Genomic DNA, 26,704 nt, shown 5'->3' on the forward strand with positions numbered 1-26,704 from the left:
TAGGGAGAATAATCCTCTCTCCTCAAGATTTTGTTTAGAAAGTATGTCCCTACCCTGTGATTGTGGTGAGTCACCTCCCTGCTCTCTGGATGTTGTTTAAAGTTCCTAGGGAAAGGGGAAATCAGAGAGGCTGCCTTCAGCCCTGAGGATGACAAACAAGCCCAGGGCCAGGTTACTAATCTCCAAATGGTGAAGGCCCACTAGCAAGTGGGCCTCTAAAGCACGAATTGGCAGGGATTCAAAGACTCTTAAAGCAAGACTCTCATTGTTGTACGGTAATGAAGCATTGGTTCATAAACCCATACTGTCCTGGACCATATGGTCCAGCTTCTAAAGATGCCTCTGGGAACTGAGCTTTGGCAGCCCCACTCATGGCCCACAGCCCAGCAAAGGCGGTAGGTCTCTAAGCAGATTCACCCCTCTGGCTCTGCAGATGGTGGTTTTCAAACTTCAGCATCAGAATCACCTGGAGGGCTGTTAAAACGCAGACTGCTGCGCCTATCCCCATGGAGTCTGATGGAGGAGGTCTGGTGTGAGGCCAAGATTTTGCATTTCCAGCAAATTCCTTGGAGATGCTGATGATGCCGACCCAGGAATCACACACTGAGAACTGCTGATTTAAGTTAAATTCTTGGCTGGTACCACCAGCAAGCACCACATAATTGAAGGTATTTTCTGTCAACAAAGGTAAACGTTTTATAGAGTTGAGGAAAGGCCAGCTAGTCTCCTGACAGCTTCTCCTCCTATCCTCCATCACCAACAAGTAAACTAAGCAATACCCTCGCGGTACAGCCTTGAGAGAGCGCATTACAGCATCACACCATTTAAAGACAGCAAGCTTGGGGAGAGCAGAGAAAGAGAAGTTTCCCCTAATATATTAAATCAAAAGAAGCCAGAAATTGAATTTTGTTCCTACATCACCTGGCTTCTGACACTGATCATGAATGTCTGGCAAAGGAAAAGAAGCCAGAATGATGGGAAACATTAACAAAAGGACTTTATATTAGAGACTAAAATACCTTTCATAAGTGCAGCTCAAAGAACCAAATAAACGTGATTAATTCTCTACGGCACTATCACATGAGCTACTAATTCACCTCCACAGGTCATGCCACTGGGCACAACGATTTAAAATAACCAAAATAAAACAGAAAATACCAACCAACTCCTAGCCAAATTCAGAAGTTTTTCGATGTTAAAATGAACTTAAAAATTCACCAAAAAGTAATTACAATTATTCAAATAAAGTGTTAAACACAGAGCTCCACTATATCGTATTTTGTCTCTACCACTTACCAGTTGCGTGACCTTGGGCAAATTACTTGACCTCTCTATAGCCGCTTAGTAAAATCAATAAAATGGGGGTGGTACTATGTCTCTCATACAGTTTTTATGAGGATTCAATGAAACTGGCACATAGTAAGTATCCTATAAATGTTAGCTATAAATGTTATCCCATAAATGTTAATATGAAATATTTTTATTGAGCAGACCTTGCAATTTGCAAGCAATATATTTAGATTATGTAAAATATACTAAATGCACTCAAAAACATTTCTCCCACCCCCTTTCATGAGTTCATTCCCTGCCACCATTATCATGGGTGAATTTACCCAGTTCCTTGATGTTTTTATGGACTATTAATTTTTCAATTAAATCACCCAACATTTAGAATGAAAGGAACAAGCTTAATCCTCATCTTCCCACAAATCAAGAGCCAAAGTTGCATCAAGAGATAGGTGACAGACCTTTGTTTTTAAAACTTGTTGAGCTAAATCTAAACAGACCCCCTATGTTGCAAGAACAGGCACCGGCTGAGGTGAGAAACCTAGAGACAGATGTCTGATTGACATTTTGGTGGAGGGGGAAGGGAAATGTTTATTTTTTTTTTTTAAGGAAAAAGAAATGTAACTTCTCTTAAAAAAAACAAAAGCAACATAACTTATTAGCAAACAGGCACACTACTCAACTAAAGAACCAATAAGGAAAGGACACAACCATCTTTTGACTCAATGACCTATTTGCTATAAAGATAGAGAACTGTCATTGTGGGTCAACAACCGTAGTATAAAATAGGGTTAATCTGTCCAGAAAGGGGATAATGACAAAGACTGAGCAATCTACTGGACTGATAGAATTCCAGCACATCTTCTCCTAAATGCTACCTCATGAGTACAATTTAAAAGTTCACAAATAACACCGAGGAGAAACCCTAGGAAGCCCCAGAAGATAACAAACTTCTGTCCACAGGATAACTCTTGTGTAAACAGACTCCAGAGAACATCAAAAGGACTTCCCTGGGGAGCCAACGCAAAGTAAGAGAGCGTCAGAACCATGTACCCCGATGGCTCTCCTCTTAAAACAGTCTCTGGATGTCTATGACACGGGGGAAATGCTCACAATATAAGCTAAGTTTTAAAAAATCAGGACACAAAACTATTTACAGAGTGATGCCCTGTGTTCTGTTAAAAAATGCTATCTGTTGCTATAAAGCCATTCATATAGATTCGTATAGATATATTAGCAAAAAGAGAGGAATCTGACACTCTCTGGGCTGTGATAATTTTCTTCCTCATATATTCTGCATTTTATAGGTTTGAACTTTATGATGAATATATATTAATATTATAATCAGAACTATTTTATGACATACTTCCTAAGAGTTAAAGGTTTTTTTATGATTGATTTATTTACTTTGAGAGAGAGAAAGAGCAATGTGTGACAGGGAAGGGCAGAGGGAGAAGGAGAGAGAGAAATTTAAGCAGACTCTGCATGGAACCCCACATGGGGCTCTATTCCACAACCCTGAGATCATGACCTGAGCCCAAACCCTGAGTCGGCTTAACCGACTACACCACCCAAGAGCCCCGCATGAGTTAAAGCTTTTTAAGTACTTTTATTTACACAAAACTTACATGGTAGAATGTGTTATGTTTCTGAGGCTACATTCATGAATAATGCTTTGATCATTTCTATACTAATTCAGTACAAACCTTTGGTCTTAAGCAAGTTAACAAATGGGAAAAAAATAATTCAAATGACTATATTGCTTCCTTCACATGTCTATCAATGTCATTCTGTACTGGGCTCTACAGGCAAGGTAGTTATAACCCACCCAGTGAAATCAAAATCCCAAGCGGACTTCATGATCAAATGCATTTATTTAGCAAATGAAATCACTACGTCAGAGTAAAACATTCCACACTGAAATTCAAACGCAGCTCTATATTGGTAGAAGTCCCCTCCCAAGCCAGGAAGTAATTCACATTCAGCACGCAGGATATCCAGGTGGACGGCAGAAAATGCCCACTTTTAAATAAACTCAACTTACACTGCGTTGTTACTTTAATAGAAGTCCCTCCTTCCTTTTCCTTTCTTTTTTTTTTAATGATTTTATTCATCTGAGAGAGAGAGAGCATGAGTGGGGTGAGGGACAGAGGGAGAAGCAGATTCCCTGCTAAGCAGGGAGCCCGATGCAAGGCTCCATCCTGGGACTCCGGGACCATGACTGAGCTAAAGGCAGATGCTTAACTGACAGAGCTACCCAGGCACCCCCTTTTTCTTTCTTAATACAGGAAAAGATTAATCATCTCTCAAGAAGCTCCTTAAAATATACCTAAACTTAAAGCATCAGCAATGCAAAAAATTAAGAAAGAGCTTAAATTAACACTGCATTTCAATGTTAATTAATCTTATTTTTACCAAATCAACTGCATTTTCTGACAAAAAAAAGAACTGCAATTTCAGGGCACCTGGATGGGTCAGTCAGTTGAGCTCCCGACTCTTGGTTTCCGCTCAGGTGGTGATCTCAGATCATGCGATTAAGCCCTTTATCCGGCTCTGCTAGGCACAGAGTCTGCTTGAGAGAATCTCTCTCCCTCTCCCTCTGCCCCTCCCAAAGCTTGCATGCACATGCACTCTCTCTCTCTCAAAATAAATAAATTCTTTTTTTAAAAAAGTGCAATTTCACAAAGAGAATAGAAACTGGCTAAAAGGCATATAGAAAAATAATTAAAATCATCACTTTGGCTTACATATACGAATAAAGAAGAACAACAGGATAATTCCAAAGTTACGTGTGTGGCTAATGGAAGGAAAATAACATTAAATAGTATTTTTATACTTGCATAAAGAAACTCTGGAAGAACAAGGAGAAACTAATAGAAGTGATTATTCTACTGGGGGAGATAAAGCAGAGAGGGGACAGAAGCAGAAGTGAGACTTCATTGCATAGCTTTCTGTATCTGTTTTTTTCCAAGAATGTAAATGTATTGCCTGCTCAAGAAACTAAATGAAAATTTAGGCTAAGATGATCGGGCTGCATCATGATTTTCCAGCAACCTTGGCCCTCATCTAATGTAGAGGTAAAGAACACTGGCTGCGGGGCGCCTGGGTGGCTCAGTCGTTAAGCGTCTGCCTTTGGCTCAGGTCATGATCCCAGGGTCCTGGGATCAAGCCCCTGCATTGGGCTCCCTGCTTGGTGAGCCTGCTTCTCCCTCTCCCTGCTGCTCTCCCTGCTTGTGCTCTCCCTTTCTGTCAAATAAATAAATAAAATCTTTAAATAAATAAATAAATAAATAAATAAATAAATAAATAAATAGTACACTGGCTGTGGAGTCAGGCTGCCTGCAGCTTCTGGACCTGTCATGCCAGAAACCAGCTATGAGCACGACTGGAAGATCCTGAGAGAGGCGGACAGTGCCCTTGCCTCAGTGATGGTCACAGCAGCCAGACCGTGAGCTGGGAAACCACAGTGTTCCCCAGCAGTAGCTCTCAGATGCCAAGAGAATCAGGCATAATTTGATTCTGCATAGCATAGCATCTGCTTAATTCAATTTCCTTTGCTGCACATGGTGGTCCCTCGGTTCTCAGAACAGTTTATCAGATGGCTAATATTGTCATGTAGAAAGCCTCCATTCTATTTTACTGTGTGTTACTACAATTTAAACCAGCCCATTACCACATAGTCCCCTACATGTTACTGATAACATCTTTACCAGCTTTTAATCGGAAAAGGAGCAGGGAATAGAGGAAAGTGTAACAGAGGACATCCCTGCAGGAATAACCTGAAACAGTTGTCTGTCCTTCCAAAGCAAGACATTGCTTTTCTAGATGGGAGGAAGTTTCTTGTAAAACAAATCAGAAAAATAAGTCAAAATAAAGCATTACTAAAAAAAGAAAAATCCACCAACCCACAAGGAAAAAAAACTCTTATTCCAGAAGGTTTACATTTCTTTTCAGAACACAGTTTCTAAGCAAAATATGCTCTGAACATTTAAAATCAGTATTTTGTGTGTGAGGAAGGGCACCTGTTCCACATGTTTACAGGCAGGTCTTCTAAGTCAGAGAGCTTCTAAAAATCCAATTTAAATTGGCAATTTGGAATTCAAAACAGATTTTCTTTTAGAAATAATGTTACAAATAATAATTAACTTTATTCCTTAATATTTATTTACATATCTGATCATCCACATGACACTGTAATATATTCATTTTGTAATCCTCACAACTCGCACTAGCAGAATAACCCAAAATACATTTCATGAATGGAAGAATATCCTTCCACCCTCCATGGACAAGATTCCTAACACACAACACAGACTGGTGTTTCCAAAACTTGGTTAATCAGAATCACCTGGGGGTACTTGTTGGCCAGGCGTGTTCCTGGCCTCACCCCAGACTTGATGACTCAAAATCTCCAGGATCTCCCGGAATCTGTTTTTAAACAAGCCCCTGGTGTATCTGATGATTCAGAAAGTGTGGGAAACATGCAATGAATGAAACCGTGCTCACATGTGCTCTGAGTTCCAAGATGCCCAAGGAGAGCTGAGGTCTGAGCTGAGTCTCTCAAGTTCGGAGTGAGAACATGAAATCAGGCGGGAGTCAGGTGTAGACGGAGGCTCGGGAGCCTCCTGGGCAACCAAGGTAAAGGGGAAGCACTTATATCTAGGAAATGAAGTGAGAGCTGAGCCAGGTATGCAGTTCCTCTGGTAGGAGGAAATGGGGGTGACAAGGGCTCTGAGAAAGAGGACACATACATAAAGGCCCCAGGAGATGGGCTCGCTTTCCCAAGCCTCAACCCCCACCTCTCAACAGCCCTTCACACGCTGCCATTAGGAACCACATACACTCTAAGATCCCTGGGCAGAACCTTCTGGTTTTCAAATGATGTTTCTCTCGGACCCAAGCTCCCCTCTAAGGTGGTCAGCCTCCCACGGACGGGGCCGACCGGGGTACTCCGTGGACATCAGTGTGCACGCAGATGCTAACTCGGCCGCTCAGTCGTCCACACAACAGGAAGCGTTACATGTGAGCGACGCGCCAGGCCCTGGGCGAGGTACTTCAGATGCAGGTCTCAGATTTCCTGGCCGTCCGCTAGTGGTTCAAGTGCGTTCAAGACAGAAAGGAAAAGGGAAAGGGAAAAGCCCGAGAGCCAGGGCCTTCTCCCTCAGCTACGGGACAGGCTTTCGCCCCATCTTCTTGGGGTCGGTTTTCCTCACCTCAGTAACATGTCATAATTTCAAGAGAGACAGCACCGCAGAACGGTTAGGACGGACTCCACGACAAGCCTGTCTTAGTCCAAACCCCAGCTCCGCCGCTTACGAGCTGTGACCGTGGGTAGGCAAATTCTCTGTGCCTTAACTTCATCCTCTGTCAACGAGAAATAATAATAGTCTCCACCTTGTCGAGCTGTTGTACATCCAGGAGGCCCCCGACCCGCAGTTCAGCTTTCCGTGGTCTCAGTTACTCGCGGTGACCACGGTTCACAGCAGACGATGCTCCTTCTGGCCCACACTCAGAGGCTCCATAGCAGCCGAACGCTGTGTCAGGCAAAAACATAGTATACATAGAGTTTGGCGCCATCCGTGCTTTCAGGCATCCACTCCGGGTCCTGGAATGTACCCCCACGGATAAGGCCAGACTGCTGAATTCAAGTGTCTGGCCTATAGCAAGTGCTCCAACGGCAGCTGTTGGCCTTCCCAGGCAGTACAAAGCCACCAAAAAGACAGCCTGATGCCAGAAACCGGAATTGCGCTGCTGCTACTGCACAGATACTGGTATCAGTAATGTCATTTTTTGTTTGAGGGATGCTAAATGCTTTCACAGACATGTCATTCAATCCACAAGGAAAGCGACTGAGGCTGGGACCTCCAGGACCTTTGCTCAGAAGAGCCCTCATTCAGAAACAGAAGCTCCATCGGTTCTGCTACACTTGTCCAAGGCACTGCTAAGGTGAGCATTTTGAGAAGTGCCGACCACAAAGGTAACGTGTGAAAGCAAGACTGACAACAGCACCGTCCTGTTGCTTTTGAACCACAAATCCTGCTGAAATCATTCATCCCAGGATAAAAGCCAATTTGAGGAGAAACAGAATTAAATAATTTTGAAAATCACCAGGTGCCCAGTTAGGTATAACTCATCTTATACTTAAAACTTGATTTCTTTTTAAGACATTAAAATGATAGCCAGAGGAAAACACTGCATCATTTTCTGAATTTTCTTCTAAAGTATTAAAAATCTCAAATAGTTCTCTCTTGTTTTTAAATTTTTTTTCCATTTGCTAGTCCCAATCCTAAAACCATACAGAAGAATTTTTAATATTGACTTTTCCTCTAATACAGAGGAAAATTAAACAACTGCTAGAATAACATTTCAACATAAATGTAGGTAGCTCTTTGAACCAGGTAATTGCATTACACCCAAGAGTCAAGGAGTAAATTGATGTTTTGGCTTAAACAGTACACCTTCATAATTTAAAACAAAACAAAGCCTCTCTTTTAGAAATCTGACATTTGCAAATGCATTTAAACAACAATTCTCTTTCCATAATGATGTTAGCATTTTTTAAAGATGAGGAGGAAGCTATGAGACCCCTAACCCCTCAAGACATGAACCTCCATGTACCCCATGTGGGTCCAATATGATGTGAAAGAGTCCCTACAGTCATGAAGAGTTTCACACACAATAAAACTTTTTAAATCCCTATTCATAAGAATCAGAAAAGGATTATTGATGAAAGTCATATTTGCAAGGTCATCTGAGCTACTGATATTATCAAATAGTAACCCCTCATTAGAATCACAAAATGACAAAATTGGAAAGGCCAGTAAAGGTTATTTTAGTCATAGTCTCTATTTTACAGATAAGGAAACTGAGGCCGGAAGGGGCTGAGTAAATTGCTCGAGATCTGCATTAGACAATGGCAGAGATGAAGCCAGATTCGAGTCTCCCAATTCTCAATCCAATGAGCTTTCCTGTCTATTTCAATGCTCCTCGAAGTCCTCCAAGTACACAGTGGCATCTGTTAAACATACTGGAGGCTCTGGCTCAGTAAGGCTTTGTAAGGTTCTGGAAATCTGTGACTCTGACAAGAGTTCTAGACAATTCTCTATGTCAGGCAAGTAGAGAAAACACTGCTTCACTTCATACAGCCTCCTTAACCCTGAGGTGCAATCTGGCTGCTCAGCTACCCTCAGTTTCTGTCAATACATTTAGGGGCCCTCCAGGGATCAGAGGTAGGTGGAGACCACATTCCTATACCAACACCCTCCCTAGCATGTGGTATGTTTCAATGAAAGCCAGTCTTAAGTCAATTTCACCAGAAATACAAACATTTTTTCAGCAGGCAGGCAGGCACAAACACCACCACACTACCTGTTCTTAGAAGTGCAGTGACGCCTCCACTCTGTCTTTAGAACTCTGACAAGCACCTTGCATAAAAGGTTCATTCTGAGGAAGAAGCAAAGATATTCTGACATCAGGACAACCAGCCCTCTGGCCGGGTCAAGGGGCAGTCTGCTGGGATGTAGGACGATGCAGCCAGACACCTAGAGCACCATCCAGTTTTAGGCTATAGCATCTGCCTAACACAGACACTATCTAGCAAATGCCAGATAGATGGTGTCTCTCTAGTCTTTCTGCCAGCCAACTATCTGCAACACCATTCATCTCTCCCATAAAAATCCTATACTATCAAGACCACCACAAGAAGTTCACCAGGCTGAGACCCACAACAACTCCATGCGAGTTCACATACACCAGATGTGAACGGGGCCCACTACCGCTGTGCAACACAACAAAGTTCCCTGAACTTAGAACGTTTCTACAATCTAAGGGAGGAAAAAACCTTCTACTTCTCTGGACCTATAAAAAGAAAAACCAGCAAGCATCTTTTTTCCTATTTTGTTTTCCACAATTACATTTCATATTCACCCAGGAAGTACCGTTAAGGTGAAGTAATCAGAAGTCTCCATGTCGATTTAATGTATACCTCATAGTTCCAGAACTGCCATTTCTTTGTCTGTGAAATGGACATAATGCAACCTGGCCTTCCTACCTCACAAGATTTCAAGTCAAATAATGAATGTGAAAAACTGTTTCTCAATCATAAAAGCACTCCATAAGTGTAGTGTTATTATAAAAAGAAACAAATCACATGGGGCTTAGTAATGAAACAGGCTATTAGGTTGAGTGTCTATTGATTTCTGCATAGGAAAATTTGTTTTGATTGTTTACAGAGCTGAGAGATAACTATTCACATTTCTAGCTACTGGTACTCTTTTCAATAAGCACTTATCTTGCAGCAAAATCAACGAAGTTTGACTTCTAGAGAAAAGAGCGTACTAGTGGTTCAGCATAAAACCTTAAAAAGTGAAAGTTTACTGTTTCGTTTTTAAAGTTACTGTCTTATTCACGTGGATTTGTAGCAGTCAGTATCACAGTTCCTCCCAAAGATTTTTGTAGTTATTCTTCTCGACACTGAGCACTAAGAAACCAAACATTGGTTCAGTTCAAATATCTACTGACCTATCCCATTCCAGGCACTGTTCTGAGCTTTGAAAAAATAAAAATACAGCCATTCTGGACATCAAGCACATTGCTATCTAGCAGAGGGGGACAGAAGTAAATACACAGTTTCAGCCCACGCTGGTAAATGTGGTGAAAGACACCCCGGAGGCCCATAATAGATGCTATAGAAGGACTCCTTCCAACCTGGGGGTGTCGGGAAAGCATTAGGGGAGTCTTTAAGGATAAGGAGGAGAGACCTAGCAATTGCACTACTGGGTATTTACCTCAAAGATACAAATACAATGATCTGAAGGGGCACCTGCCTCCCGATGTTTATAGCAGCAATATCCACAATAGCCAAACTATGGAAAGAGCCCAGATGCCCAGCAACAGATGAATAAATAAAGAAGATGTGGTATATGTATATAATGGAATACTACTCAGCCATCAAAAAAATGAAATCTTGCCATTTGCAATGATATGGATGGAACCAGAGGGTATTATGCTAAGCGAAATAAAGCAACCAGAGAAAGACAATTATCATATGATCTTACTCATATGTGGAATTTAAGAAACAAAACAGAGGAGCATAGGGGAAGGGAAGGAAAAATAAAACAAGACGAAATCAGAGAGGGAGACAAACCGTACGAGGCTCTTAATCATAGGAAACAAACTGAGGGCTGCTAGAGAGGAAGGGAGTAGGGGGGTGGAGTAACTGGGTGATGGACATTAAGGATGGCACATGATGTAATGAGCAATGGGTGTTATGTAAGACTGATGAACCACTGAACTCTACCTCTGAAACTAATACACGATATGTTAATTAAATGAATTTAAAATTTTAAAAATTAAAAAAATTAAAAAGATAATTAGGAGAAAAAGTAATGTACCTTCTCCCCAACTTATGATAAGAAGTTATGTTGGACAACTATCAACCTATGAGATTTTGAGGAACGGCAAACTTGATGAAATATTTCTTAGAATCATTACCCACAGCACCAAAATGTTTCTCTATTACAAAGATAAAGTCTATATGTTTTTAAAACAGCTGCGCTCACACCCTTTATTACGGTAGAGACCATCAGGCAAGGAAATAGGCATAATCTCCCACTGTAGTCGGCTTCCGGTAAACTGTTCAGTTCTGTTACTTGCTCCGTGGGAGACTCATTAAAAGATTTATCTACAAGAAGAATGAAATTAACAGTCATAGTTATCTTTCAGACTATTTGTGTAATGTATCTAAACTTTGTTTCTATTTCCCATGTGATCCTAAAAGTAAGGGATATACCAGCGGGACAAGCAGGTGAGCCTATCAGAAGGCCTGGCTTTGCCAGGCTGTGCCAGGAGCCCACCACATAATCAGGTGAGTCATCTCAACTCTCTAGGACTCAATTTCCTCTCTCGCTAAGTTAATGAAGTAGATGGCCTTCACAGTCAACTCCAAGTCTAAAAGTCTACCTGTCCATTCTAATGCAGCATGTTATTCGGAAGGCCTGCCTAAAAAGGTACCAAAATGATTTCAAAATGTAGCTTACACTCAGGAACAAAGTTTGAGGCAGTTCTTTTTCAAATCCTAATAGAAGCTAAATAAAATAAGTACACAGGTGTTACATTGCTTTTTAGCAATAAAAGCATTAAGTGCATGAAGGTGAAAAACCACAAAAACTAATGTGTTTACAGTTTGGCTTCCTTCTCTCTACGTGCGCTTCCACTCTCACACATAATTACGTTCAATAAAAGCCTTCTTTCTCAATCATAAAAAAAAAAAAATGATGAGCCAGGTTTTCTGGTATAAAATCAAAGCTATTTAAGGTTCAAACAAACTTGTTAAGTTTTAAAAAGAGTTATATCAGTCACTATGACAATTTTAGTTAATTTAGGGCATTTGGGCAGTTTTGGCTTTGGACATTAATTTCATGCATAGCCACACAAAGAGAGAACTTTGTTTTGCTTAAATGCAAAACAAAACTGGCAAAAGAAGGGGTTCTTCACCTTCACGGAGGTTTTTCTTGTTTTTTAATTCCCACAGATCAGTTCACCTACCAGTCAGATCTGCCTCATCACATCATTCCTCAAGGGTGGAATTCTCGTTCACCCACACAGTCACTCCACACAAAAAAGCCACAGAAGCAATGAGGCATCGCCGAGAGGACTGTGACATTCCACTAGGACAGTATACCCTGATGCATAAGGTCATTATTCACAATCAATAGATATATTCTGTCCAACAACGTTATGAGACCACCTTGATTGTTTTCCCCTCTCGTTTTTTGCGGGGAGAGGAGTAAGCTCTCCCCAGTTGGGAACTGTCCACAATTTAGGAGGATCTGTTGACAACACAATGAAAGAGATGTAAAGTCATCACATGATAACTTCACAACTTGGAGAAAGATGTATTACAACAAGCAATCTCACCAGTATTAATGTACTGAAAACTCGAACACTTCCGGTTTTAAGGTAATTAAAAATATAACTAAGTTTTTCTAGCAAGAGAAAAAAATTGAAAACCAGCTACTTGAGACTGTATAGGAAGTGATTGTAAGAGAGATAGCATTTCACTCAGAGCTGCGGAAATCTAGGCGTGTGTTCACCAATACCTCCCCTCACACCCTGCAATCCATCAACCATCTCCAATTTATTCTTTACACTTAGAATTATGACCACGTCCATGTACTAAAAGGGGAGAAACCACACAAACATCATACCGAAAGTTTCTCTGCTTTGGGCCAGCAGGAAATTCCAGTTACTTCATTCACTGGAGATAGTTAGGCTGCTGAAATGAAATGGGTGCTGGGGAGATCACTATGTCAGGACATAGACTTGATTTTCAGGGTTGGACGAGGTCAGACAAAGATGAATGGGATTCAAAGTCTGAGCTCAAGGTCAAGGTCCTGTGAATCAGAAAGAGCTCGGGGGTTCGAAAGCAAAATAGCGCGGGCGCGTGCACACACACACACACACACCTCACACACACACACCCTAACTAAAAGTCTGCATACTTTTGTTTGCAGGTAAGAGCGCCAAACGCGGTAGAGAGAGAGGTGACAAGCAGCCCCAAAGCTCGCTGAGATCCCCAGAGATTTTTACAGATCCTGCCGGAGTCTCAAGAACTGTAATCATTCTATATCCATACCTATATCATACCCTGGCTTTTTGAATAGGCTACCTTCCCATGACCCTTTCCCACGACCTTGGCTCCTCCTCTGTCTACAGCGCCCCCGGGTCTCCTCTCAGCCTCCCACACAGACAGAGAGAAGGACCGGACAGTGGGACAGGCCAGCCCAATTCCCACACTACGCGCCCACTCGTCCCAGGCGGCCAAGAACCTCCCAAAATCCGAGAATCGAAGAGCGCCGCGCCCCGTGACACCTGCACCGCTGCCCCGGCCCGGATCAGGCCGTGCCCACCCGAGAAGCCCACACTCGCAGGGTCTTGGGGGTCCGGGGCTCCGCGCGGCGGCCCGAGAGCCGACCGGGGACCGCCAGGGGGCGGGAGGGAGCAGCTGGCCCGGCACCTCCCCGCCTCGTTCCCCTCCCCCGACCCGCCGGCCACTCACGGATTTTCACTCGGCGGTGGTCGAGGCGCGCGGCGGCGGCGTGCAGGGCGTCGAGGCGGCGGTGCAGCGCGGCGGTGCGGTGGCCCAGCGCGGCCGCCTGGCCCTCGAGCTCGCCGAAGATGTCCCCCGCGCAGCGCGACAGGTCGGCGAGCTGTGCCAGCAGGCAGACCAGGGCGTGCGAGCTGACCTGCTCCAGTGAGCGGAAGAGCGGCGCGCCCGCGGCCCCGGCCGCCTCGGGCCGGCGCAGCCGCGCGGGCTCCACGGTCCTCTGGTGGAAGGGCATGGCGGGGGGCGGAGGGGCGGAGGCGCGGGCTCGCGGCGCGGCGGGCCGCCCGGGGCGAGCGCAGCCCTCAGTCCGCCCCTCGTCGGCGCGGGGCGCGAGTGCGCATCCAACACAAAGGAAAGTCCGGGCAGCGGCGGGGCGCCGTGGGGCAGCCTGGTGGCTCCTGCCGCGGGGAGGAGGCGAGGCGGGCAGGAAGGACGGACCGACGGACGCGCGGGCGGCCGGGCGGCGAGGCAGAGGAGCCCGGGCAGCCGCGGGGAAGGGCTCCGGAGGGTCGGAGCCGCGGCTGCCTGGCGCCTAGCGGCGTCCTCCCACCGCCGGGGTGCCCGGGCCGCGCGGCGAGAGGAAGTTCGAGGAGCAGCTCCCGGGCGCGGGGCGCGGTGGCCGCGGTGGCCGCGGTGGCGAGTGGAGACGGGAGTCCCGCTCAAGTTTGCAGGGAGGCAGGAAAGAGCCGCCGGCTCCTTCCCTCCCTCCCGATTGGAGAGGGAGGAGGAAGCGGGGGAAGTGCCGCCGACACCGGGCGAGAGGGAGGGGAGGCGAAAGAAAGGAAAGGGGGAGGAGAAAAGGGCCGGCCCGGGGAACCACCTGCGGCTCTCGCGGCCGCCGCGCCCAGCGCCTGAGGGGAGCTGGCGGCCCCGCGTCTCCGCGCTGCGGGCTGCAGCGGGCACGGCCGCGCAGTCCGGGGGCTCCCACGTCGCCGCCCCACTTCCCTCCAAAGCCCACGGGTGTTTGGGTCGAGCCATCGCCCGCCCCCGGGGCCCGGCGCGGAGAGGGGTGGAGCGCAGCGCGGGCGCCGCGGAGGCGGAGGCGCCGGGGACTGCGCGGCGAACCCCGCTTGGCTGCTCACCTGCGCTCCTGCCCGCGGCGGCCGTGAGTCGAGCGCGCCCCGCCGCTCTGGAAACGCCCCGGGGCCTCTGAGGGTCTCCCAGCCCCACCTTGGAAGTCGGCCAAGGCTTCTGGCCGCTTGGGTGGCCCTAAAGGAGAACATCGTGAAATAGCACAGTGGCCAGGGGTTCTGTAGGTAACTAGGAGTCCACGTCCCAATTGATAAAACCTCGGAGGACCTCTTTCCTGAGGGGCTTTCAAGTGAGTTTTTCTTAGCAAGGTGGCTCCTGTTCCTCCAACTGGGAAGGCTCTGGTGGAATTTGAGTTTCTTCCAACCATGGGTTTGGGGGGAATGGGGAGTGGGAGAAGGGGACCAGAACCTAGAAACCTGAATTAAGCCCGGAAGGTGCTTATAAATTAATTACTATTGACATGATGGTTGTGGGACCGACTCAAACCTTACGGTTAGAAGTATTTGAGAAGACTGAGTCCAAGATCCCAAAGCTAAAATCCTACTGGTCTCATCACTATGCGCCAAAAAGGAATCTCGGTTCTTTGGATTCTGCCCCACAAGTGACCCGAATTGCTGTGCTGTTGGGTTGCAGTTTGGGAACCAGTCTATCAGAGCTGTGCTGGTTGTACTATGAAATGCATTCTTCTCTCCGGGAGACACAAGAAATGCAAGACAAACAGGCCTGAGAGACAGCATCTTGAGATAAAATTTAGTAGACAGAAATGTTTTGGGATCTTTCCCCTGTTGTACAGCAGATCATTTTTCATAATATGAGCGAATAACAGTCACATATTCACCTACTCTGACCACCTTCGGAGTTGTCATGAGGCACAAGGGGACTGCTGCTCTCAGTGAAAAAAAAAAAAATGCGTTGGAATTTATGAAGCACTGTATAAACGTCCGGTATAGCATAAAAGTGTGCTGTCTCCTCAGGAAGTATTTGTTGAGTGCCTGTTGAGGCATTGGCTAGAGACATAAGGTAATGTGCACAGCTGGCTCCATCCCTGCCATCATGAGGCTCCCAGTCTAATGGACCATAAATGACATTTCAAATTTATATACCATACAATTCACCTATTTAAAGTGTACAACTGGTGTGGTTTTTTTTGTTTTTTGTTTTTTGTTTTTAATTTCTTTAACAGAGCAAGAGAGCACAAGCAGGGAAAGCAGGAGAGGGAGAAGCAAGCTCCCCGCTGAGCATGGAGCCCAATGTGGGGCTCAGTCCCAGGACCCTGGGATCATGACCCGAGCCAAAGACAGACACCTAACTGACTGAGCCACCCAGGTGTCCCAACTCTGTGTTTTTAAAATATATTCACAGTGTTATGTAAACACCACCACAAGCAAATTTATAACATTTTATTCACCCCCTCATCCTCCCTACTACCCCAAACAGTTCTCTTTAGTACTCACTCATCTTTGTTTCTGTATATCTGCCTCTTCTGGACTTTTTATATAAAGGAAATAATGTAATACGTGCCTCATTGTATCTGTCTTCTTTTACTTAGCATATGTCCTTAAGGTTCATCCATGTTGTACCATATATCAGAACTTCAGTTCTTTTTATGGATGGATTCCATTGTATGGATATTCCACATTTTGTTGATTCATTCATCCATTGATGGACATTTGGGTTTCCACTTTTTGGCCATTATGAATACTGCTGCTGTGAACATTCATGTATAAGTTTTTGTGTGGATATGCTTTCAGTTCTGTTGAATATACACCTAGGACTAGAGTTGCTGTATCATATGGTAACTATGTTTAACTTTCTGAAGAACTGCCAGACCAGTTTCCAAAGCAGCTGCACCATTTTACATTCCCACCAGCAACGTCTGAGGGTTCCACCTTCTCTGCATCCTGACCAATACTTGTCATTATCTGTCTTTGCTATTATCGCCACCCTAATGGTTGTGAGGTGGTATCTCATTGTGGTTTTGATTTATATTCCCTGAGAGCTAATGATTTTGAGCATCTTTCATGTGCTTATTGGCCACTTGTTTATCTTCTTTTGGAAGAAGATAACATATGTCTGGAGAAGTGGCTGTTGAGATCCTTTGCCCATTTTTAAATTGGATTATTGTCTTTTTTTATTAAGATGTAATAGGCCTTATATAGTCTAGTTACATGTTGTCTCTCATGTATAACATGTACTTACTGCTTCAACAGTCTTTTGTGGCTAAGCGTTGTTCCTTGTGCATTCATCCTCATCCCTTGAGACTGCTTCTTAGCCTGAAAAGAAATACAGTAACCACATAAACTAATGTAAGAGGAGCCAAGGACATGTTTGTAAATTTGTAATCCTGGGGTAATATGAATAGAATTTTTTTGATCAAATGATTTCACTGCTGCAGAGGCTGAATTGAAACTATGTGTAACCAGAACACGGAATAAGTAGGATTCATGGAGAGTACCCATAATGTAAGTTTTGTTGCCTGGTGTCCCATTCAAGGAGGGCAGTTCTTCAACTGAATGACAACTCAAGGAGTCCCACAACTATCTTGTTCTCTTGGGTAATAGAAAACCCTACTGTTACTCTAAAAGATAAGACATGCTGTCAATTCAGTAATTAAAATCTTGCTCCTTTCCCTGCAGGCATTTTCTCAGGGCAGAAGTCAGGGCAAGGCACTTTCTTTGCTGCTGCTCCATCTCACCCAGTCCTGGCCAGCTGGCTAACAATAATATGCAGAGTGAGAAGTGGCGGGGCAGGGACGTTTGTACTAGACCAGCACTCAGACAAAAGGGCATCACACCCTCTGAGCCTGGTGGATATCTGAAGCTGAATTTTCCGTGAATACTTTTGTGGTCCCGTACTGGCAATGTCTGACCATACTTCCTGAGATACAGCCAATGAATTCTCTCGAACTACTTATTCTACCTCAGTCTTGGTTTTCCTTCAGTCTACTCCACAAAGACTCTTGTTGTTGGGGTCCTATCAACCCTCCAGTGAGACCTTTCAGGCAGAATCTCTCTCTCTCTCTTTAAGATTTTATTTATTCATTTGACAGAGAAAGAGAGAGCACAAGCAGGGAGAGCAGCAGGCAGAGGGAAGGGAAGAAGCAGGCTCCCCACAGAGCAGGGAACCCCACCCAGGACTGGATCCCAGGACCTGGGATCATGACCGGAGCGAAAGGCAGAGGCTTAACACTGAGCCACCCAGGCACCCCCAGGCAGAATCTCTTTTAAAATGACTTCCTACTGTGGACTCTAACTGTGGTCTCTGAAATTCACACACCTTTAGAAAGTTCATGGTTAAAAGGTAGAACAATCATCCCCCCATCCCAGGCATAGCCCTTTACTCTGCTGCCATAGGATGCAGTACCTTCCTCAAGTGGAAATCTAGTAGCCACCATCTGTGCCAAGCTCTCAGAGGTCCTGGGGGAGCCCTCCTCACTGGGTTCGGTATGAGATGCCAGTGCTCTTGCCCACAGTCAGGGGTGGGGGCGGGGAGTGTGAAGGCAGAACTCCCAGTGCGGCTCTCTCCAAATAAAATCTCAAGCTCCCCCACCAATCTTCAGTCACCTCACTCCTGAACCCTCTGCATGAATGAGAAGCTAACCAGCCCTCTCAATTACTTTGAAATTTCCACATTTTAGTCTGAATCACAACTCATTTTGGTATCCAGTATCTGTCATTCCTGCTGCAGCAGTCACAACTTACATTTAACATCCCATAAAATAATAGAACAGAACAAAACATTTTGCTAATTTATCCCCAGAGGAATTTAATGCTACCTACCAAAGGGAAATGGGAAAAGAAAGCAGTTTGGGAGAGAAGAGGTTTGGTGTGACATGCAGTTAGAAGTATCTGAAGGGGGGGTAAAGACGCAAGGGTGAAATTCACACGGGGATTGGGAGCCAGAGAGGTGACACTTAGATCCATGAGAAGAGATGTCCCAGGAGCTACTAGGTGAGTATAAGGGACGATGAGCAGAGAGCTAAGGTCCAAGTGAGGGCAAGCCCCCAGCCAGGGGGCAGGAGGAGAAGAGAGGAGCATTGAAGGAAAAGGGTGGGCGAGGGGGAGAAGGAAATCTGAGTGGTGACTCACCAATTCCAAGGGTAGAGGGGCTTAAGAGTGAAAAGGTGGCCAACAGAGGCAGATGGAGGTAAGCAAGGAAGGGGTTCCTGGCAACTTCCAAAAGAGCCAGTGCTTTATGACAGGACAAAAGTCAGATTTCAGGCATGTGAATAGAGAGGATATACATATGATAAAACTAGAACATTCACAGAGAAAACTGCCCAAAAAGAAGTTCCAAAACTGGTTAGATGAAGCAATATTATTAAAAAAAATTCTTTTTTGCCTCAAGATGAAAACCAGATATGGCTGAAACTGCCTACCCTATTGGGCTATCCTCCCTCTTTCTGCTGACAGGACTTCCTTGTTTACCAGTATGTCCAGCCTCTTGACATAAGTCGTAATTCATCTATCCCATTCTGTTTTGACAGTGACTGGTCCAGTGTGATCCAGTTCCAAGGCAATGAATTGTCTGAGAGGCTTTAACACATATTTGCCTCCCTGAGGAGAGGAGGGGGAAGGGAGAAAGGCTCTCTCATTCTCATCTCTGGCCAGACCCCCACCTGTTGCCTTTGGATGCACTCAAGTGAGAATGGGACATCTGGAGCTACAGCAGGATCTTGAGACCATGAGGGGCAGACCAGGAGAATCAAAGCTATCATGCAAATACTGAGCTTACCCCAGAAGGATGACTCCATACGCACAAAAGGTGTAAATCCCTATGGCCTGGGCATCAGGAGCATTACCATCACCCAGGAGTTTGCAAGAAATACAGACTCTCAGGGCCCACCCCAAACCAACTAAATGAAAACCTATATTTCAACAAGCTCCCTGGTGATTCAGATATATTTTACAGCTTGAAAAACACTCGCTTAAACTCCTATTAGTTGGGTTTTTCTGTTACAGTTGAATACATAGGAATTTATGAGGTGAAGAAGTAGTAGGTGATCAAAGGATTGAAGATTCTGGAAAGAATTAGATGAATATGGAAGGATGAGAGTACAAGGGAAATTGCCACACGGCCTAGGTCTCAGTAAGGAGAGCAAAAATAGTATTTGGAGTGGATCTAAGAAAGAGGCAGTGGTGAGGAGTTCCTTAGCAACTCAGCAAGTGGTGAATAAAGGAACTACCGAATGAGGGCTCTGGGAAGTCGGACAGCTTCGGTAGGGAATGAGGCCCATGTACACAGATCTACCCTCTGCACTCTAGAACCCCAGAACGGAGATAGCCGCCAGCTGCAGGCCAACACAATGCGAGCATCAGCTGGAGGTGGGGGCTCAAGGTAATGGAGAGGGTCAGCACTAAAAGGCTGACTACAGAGTGTGCGGTAGATTAAAGAATGTGGTGGACAAAAGTAAGTAAACAGCCTAAATACAACAGGAGAGTTTCACATACAATCCAGGGAAGGCCCAAGAAAATGTTCAGTGTCTGCAAAGGAGTTGAGGGGAAAATAGGCAAGAGCATGATCACTAGAAAGGGGGCACCAAATTTGAAATTTCAGAGATCAAACAATGACTTACGGTTGATTGTGTGAATTTAAAAAAGAAATGTTTCTACCTCTGAAACTAATAATACACTATATGTTAATTAATTGAACTTAAATTTAAAAATAAAAAAGAAATGTTCTTAATGACAAAAAAAAAGCAAACTGCACAGTTTGATGGATTCTTGATAATTATCCAAAAGGTAAAAATTAAAGTCTACCTTTAATAGAAATAAAGTACTCATCCCATTTGAAACAGTATTTTCTTTTTTTTTTTTTTTTTTTTTTTTTTTTTTTTTTTGAGGGAGAGTGCACGAGGGAGGGGAGAGGGAGAGGGAGAGAGGGAATCTTAAACAGACTCCATGCCCAGCAAGGAGCCCCACACTGGACTCAGTCCCACAACCCTGAAACCATGATCTGAGCCAAAATCAAGAGTCAGACACTTAACCAACTGAGCCACCCTAAAACAAAATATTTTCTATAGTGCTCAATAAATTTTTTTCCTATAGTATTCAGTAAATTTTACCAAATATAACTGGAACTTTAAATGGTAATAGATGTAGGGCTTCACCTCAAGGGCTTAGGATAAAAACTGAAGCCAACTATATTAGTTTCTTCAGGCTGCCATAACATATTACCACAAACTGGGTGGCTTATAACAACAGGAATCTATTGTCACACTGTTCCAGAAGCTAGAAGACTGAAATCAAGATGTCAGCAGAGCCCTGTTCCCTCTGAAACCTGTCAAAGACAATCGTTTCTTGCCTCCTCTAGTTTCTGTTATTTGCCAACAATCTTTGGTGTTCCTTGCCTTATAGGTGGATGCATCGCTCCAATCTCTGCCTCCAATTTCACATGGCCACATTCTTCCCATATGTCTCTGTATCTGTATCTCTCCTCTTCTTATAAGGATGTCAGTCTTACTGGACTAAGGGCCCACCCTACTCCAGTAAAACTCCATCTTTTTTTAAAGAGATATTTATTTATTTATTTATTTATTTATTTATTTATTTGAGAGAGAGAGAGACAGCAGATTGAGAGAGAGCACATGTGGGGGAGGGGGTGGGGCAGAGGGAGGAGGAGACCCCGACTCCCCACTAAGCAGGGAGCCCAATGAGGGCTATCCCAGGACCCTGGGATCATGACCTAAGCCAGAGCCCAAAGCGAGACATTCAACCGACCGACCCACCAAGGCGCCCCAAACTGCATCTTAACTTAGTTCATCTGCCAATATCCTACTTCCAAATAAGGTCACATTCTGAGGTACTGGGAAGGAAGACTTCAACATACGTTTTTAAGAGACAAAATTCAATCAATAACACCAACCTAGTGAGATGACAGAAACAGACTTTTTAGGTTAATTATTTAGATGAAAAGAATCTTCATGCTCAAATTATTAGAGGCAAAAAAACAACGGCACATTACTCCCAGGTCCTGGTCTGGACCTCTCTGGGTAAGTAAGGCAACGGATTGGGCTCTGCCAGGGGAACTCTGTTAATCTCTGCTCACTAGTCATCAAGAACTGAGAAACCAAGAAAGGAGCCCTGAGGTCCTGGGCTACATCTGATTGTGAAATCATGACTAGCTCTCCCTAGTTACATTTTTTTCATTAACATACCTGAAGAGAGAATAAAGAGAAATCCTATTAAGTCAATTCTAAGACCAAAGTTGTAGAAGTTTGTATATTTTGTAAGGACTCCAAAAATAAGTGGAAAGTAAAATAAGGAGTTGTGATAGAGTATATAGTATTTTCCAACTTTTTTTTAAGATTTTTTTTTAAGTAATCTCTACACCCAACGTGGGGCTTGAACTCACAACCCCAAGATCAAGCATTACACACACACCACCGACTAAGCCAGCCAGGTGCCCCCCAACTTTTTGATATGTAGTACAAATTGTTACTGTATTAAAGGTCTAATGGTTGGTATGTTGTTAGTATTATCTTACCCAGCAGGGGGGAAAAGCAACAAATTATCATGGTGTAAAAAAGATACACCAGGCACTGTGGCATGTAGCATTCTGTCCATGAACTACTCTAGTTTATATGTACGATTTGCCAAGTGATAGCAGCTTCTGTCTAGCTAGAAACCAAAAAGTCTTTTCTGCTTTTAATGGGCACAGGCAGGCAAGTGGTCATTTTCCCCAAGTTAAAAATGACACTGGTCTTCGATTAGCCAGAGAGATTTTCAAATGCAAATCTGTGTCCCTCCTCAGCTCGAAAACCTTCAAAACTTCTTCATTATCTTTAGGATTATCCTTAATGAGGGCCATAAAGCCCAGAGGGTGCTTTCCCAGTCTTTCTCCAGCTTTATTTCCTGCCCCTGTTTTTTTCAGTTAGTACATTCTCTGTCTCTTTCCCTCTCCCCTCTCTTCCACTCTCTCCCTCCCTCTCTTACTTCTCTAGCCCCCCCCCCACCGTCTCCCTCCCCCACTCCCTCTCTACCCCTCTTTCTCTCTCATATACTCTTCTTCATAGTTAATTTGGCTCCCCCTTCAGATTTTTTTTCTCATTTTTTAACTTAAATTCAATTAGCCAACATATAGTACATCATTAGTTTCCGATGTAGTGTTCAATAATTCATCAGTTGCGTATAACACCCAGTGCTCATCACATGTGCCCTTCAGAGTTTGATTCAAATGTCACTTCCTTGACAAAACCTGCCCTCCCTTCCCCAGCCAGATCAGGTCTCCCTATTATAGGATACTTCATTTCTTCTTGAACATCTGAGAATTTGTATTTATATAGTCATGTGATTTTTAAATTACTATCTATATTAGAGCCTGGAAAGGAAACAAATCAACTCAGATCATTCAATTAAGAAAATTTAACAAAGAGACAATGCACAGAGGTGTGTGTAAATTAAGAGTGCCAACAATAGATGCTGAGACACCTAACGACCAGCGATAGTAGGAAGCCATCAGGACCCTTCAGTCTGAAGGGTGTAAGGGGAGCACTGAACTCATCCAGCAGCAGTTGGGAGAACTAGTGGCCAACAGGTATTAGCCAAAAGACATGCCCTCCCCCAGCAACTACATCACTGACTGATCTACACAGAGATATGAAGGTCTAGCCCATTTGCCCCAAGTCAAAACAACTAACTGCAGAGCCATCCCAGCCCACTCTGCCCAATCCTGTGTCCCTCTCTTTCCCATCTCAAGTAGTAACCCCAGGAGCGCTCCCCAGGAAACCTCCTAGAGGCAGAGGATCAGAGTTTGTTTCCCATAGAACCTGACCTGGAAATAGGGTCAAGAGGAAGAAAGTGTTACCCAAGCACTGTGAGAGCTGTCACCACGGAGAAGAGGATCACGTATAAAAAACGAAGTGTATTCACTGCCAAAGTGTAGCACTGGAGCAGACAAAAAGTGAGGAAGAAACACCCCTCCCCTCCCACTTCTGTATCTCTTGACTGTACTTCACACAGCTGGAAGCCCCCGGGAGGTGTAATGCATAGGGATCAGAGTCCTGGGGCAGGACAGATCGAGAAGAGATGTGAGGAGAGAGGAGCGGGCACAAATGGAGGTTGACCAGAAAAGCCCACAAGTTTTGCCTTTTAGCATCCATTTTGCTCTTCCCTCAGACGGAAATACTCTGATCCCCAACCTGTGAGAAACACCTTGAGCTACTGCCAGCCATAGGATGATGTCAATTCGGTCATATTCTGAGAAAGACCTAAATTGTAATAATAACTACCTTCAGAACTTCATACAGGGTAGCAGGAAAGTGGGAGAATAAAGAACAAAATCCGTTAGCAGAAGTTATGCACCCACCTCTATACTAGTCTTGAGGTCAAAGCTGATAATCACAAGTCCCGTCTACCATCCATTCCATGTTCTCTTTACTCATGGTCAGCACTGGTTGGGGTGACCCAAACCTTTATTCCTGCAGGATCTGAGTCCTGAGGACAACAATTTTCCATTGACTATTTTGTGAATCAACCACGAAATTTCTCCTTAGAGAGCAGCCAATACATCCCGTGGCAGGAGGAGCCCCACATAACCAAGCGGGTAGTCTGAGCTTCCAATTTAATGGAACCATGGTTTCTAGTAAAACATAAGCTTTTTCTCTCTTGTGAACAAGGGCTTCCAACAAAAAGCCACCTGACAAGGGAGACTGAGAGGCGCTGCATAGGAATTAGCCTTCATGGCAGTGATGGATAGAGGATAAATAGAAAATGACCAGCACAATGAGAAGAAATGGGAGAAGACATGGCTGCCACCAGGGAAAGTAACAGTCAGGAGAAGGGGCTTGCCAACTATCTAAGATGAGGAAGAGATCGAAGATGAGTTCTGAAAATAACAAGTTAAAAGTAGAAGTAACTATACGCCTTGGTAGATGATCCAGGCAACATTCAACAAGTAGTTAGAAAAGAGCTTAGTGCTCAAGTGAGAAGAACAGGCTGGAAAATACGCCTGGGAGAGGAGGTCATAGGAGTAATTAAGTGAAACTCAGGAAGTGGATGAGATTTAGTTTCAACAAAGATTTATTGACCATCCTCCTAGAGATTTCCAGTCATCTTCATCTTAACAACAATGTTGTATAGTAAGGAGAACTTTTTCCATTTTTGACATGAGAAAACAGAATTGGCAAATTAAGTGACTTTCTCAAAACTGCATATAGGCAAAGAGCCTGGGTTTCTAGGGAGCTCACCAAGAAGACAGAATACACAGGGAGTTGTATTCCTGAGCACCTCTTCTGTATGAGGGATTGTGCTAGGCATTTTGTTCATAGTACCTCACTTAATCCTCATACAATCTAAGTTCAGTTTTATCATCCCCACTTTATACATGAGGCAACGGAGAGGCTCGGTAGAGTTAAGCACCTTGCCCAAGGTCACAAAGCTAGGAAGAATAGAGTGAGAGTCTGAAACCAGGTAAGGCACCAAGATCCGTAAGTGTTCAACTACATCACACTCCCAGGGCGCAAAGACCATGCTGAAATGATGGGGGGGGGGGGGGGAAGATCCAGAAAAATAAATAGAAAAGAATTCCTCAAATAAGCCTGAGAGAATCCCCAAAGAACCTAGTGTCTTGGAAGTCAAGGAAGGGGAGAGTTTTTCACTGGAAGAGCCTATGATGTCATGGAAAGAGCAGTGAATTCTAGCTCCAGAAGTGCTCCAAATTGGCTGTGAGACACTGCACCAATCACTTAGCTTATCTGGGCCTTATTTTCTCGTGACAAAGAGTATAGAGGATTCTCCTTTACCTTCAAATTTACTTGTATTTATACTCATCATTGCCTCATGTCCAGGCGGATGTCCTATCTGCCTGTGCTTAGGATTTCATCCCTTCCTACATCTTGCAACACCTTGCTCCTACAATTACCCCCTTTTTTGTATCTTTGATCTCTCTCCATTTAAGGGCCACTTCAGCCTCTAAAACACACTCAAGTCTCTCTCATCAAAAGATTATACCCCTTCCCTTCAACCTGATTCCCAATATAATTAGCAACCCCCCCCATTCTCTTTCCCTTCATAGTCAAGCTTCTAGAATAGTCTGCATTCATAGTCCCCAGGTCCACAAACCAAGCCACTACAATCTGCTTTCTCACCTCTCCTTCCTTTGAAATGGCTCTGCTGAGGTCACTTCCTGCTTGCTTTACCCTTTGACCCTACATGGTCTCTCACCTTATTGACCATTCCCACTTTCCTGAAACAGTTTCCAGGTTTCTGTCATGCTCTTCCTTACTTATTCTGTATCATATTTTCCCAATCTGGGGGGTGAAAAGCTATGACCATATTCTTCAGAAAATGTAGATACACAGCAAAGGCAACTTTTATTTTCCTGAGCCACTAAAGCCAACACACGGTTCCTCAAGGAGCTCATGTACCTCAATTCGTAGAGACTCCCCGAGCAACTCAACCATGCCTCTGACTTCAGCTATTGCCTAATGCCCAACTCCGTATATCTTTAACCGGGGTTTACATCTCAGCTCTTACCACTTGCCAGCCGTGTAGTTCACCTGTCATAGCTCAGTTCCTCATCCGTAAAACACAGGTCATAGTAGAATAATCCTGATATGGTTGTTAGGAAACCCACATAAGATACCACCATTCTTTAGACATTGTTTACTATATAATTAGTAATTAATAAATGCTTGTTATATAACTAGATCTCTCCACCACCCTTCTCCCCTTCCTCCTCCAAGTCACTTTACTCAACTGATAAAAAAATATTTCAACCTGACAGTCCCACACAAACATCCAAAACATCATCTCCTCCCACCCAAATGTGCTCTTCCTTCAGCATTTCTAATATCTGGACTAATCTTCACAGCACGCCTATGTCCTCCCCCCAGAATGGCAGCCATTTATCTTTCAACATTTCTGAGATAGAGTTGGTCAATTGCTACAAATCTGCCTCCCCAATTATATTCCTCCATCTTGTGTATGAGGCTGTCTTGGAAGTCTATCAAATGCCTTCCTGATATCATGGTGTCATTCTTCTGTTCTAGAAGCAACTACCGCAAGAACTAACGAAGTACCTATTATTCAGAGAGAAAACAGAGCGGCAAATTAAACATAGCAAATAAATAATCCTCAATCTCAATCAGAGCAGTCAGATACAAATCCTTTACAGTTATTCAATACATGATGTTTACAAAGAACAAGGGCAAAGATAAAAAGAAAACCTAAATCAGAACCATTTCTCAGCCAATTTCTCCAACATCTTATTGAGAAGGAATTGGAAGTACGAGTATTATACTAATACATATTATTTTTAGCATGTTGCCTTCATATTAAA

The 26,704-nt window shown here is 44.2% G+C and overlaps 1 protein-coding gene across 4 annotated transcripts in view; it reads right to left on the reverse strand.

The window, feature by feature from the left end:
* NHSL1 (NHS like 1) overlaps positions 1–26,704 on the reverse strand; it is a 290,075-nt gene that overhangs the window by 206,961 nt on the left and 56,410 nt on the right. For 2 of the 4 annotated variants that reach the window (XM_087865526.1, XM_087865523.1), the window contains exons 2-3: positions 16,625–16,698; positions 13,346–14,602 (exon numbers count right to left, since the gene is read on the reverse strand). In XM_087865526.1, the coding sequence (XP_087721652.1) occupies positions 13,346–13,628 (283 nt within the window). In that variant the 5' untranslated portion in view covers positions 13,629–14,602; positions 16,625–16,698. Of the gene's footprint in view, positions 1–13,345; positions 15,243–16,624; positions 16,718–26,704 lie in introns of those variants that run through there. The other 2 variants (XM_087865524.1, XM_087865525.1) reach the window with 2 other exon arrangements.

Source organism: Ursus americanus, chromosome 11 (assembly GCF_024610735.1).
Source record: "Ursus americanus isolate L20-20 chromosome 11, mUrsAme1.1.p, whole genome shotgun sequence".
NCBI lineage: Eukaryota > Metazoa > Chordata > Mammalia > Carnivora > Ursidae > Ursus > Ursus americanus.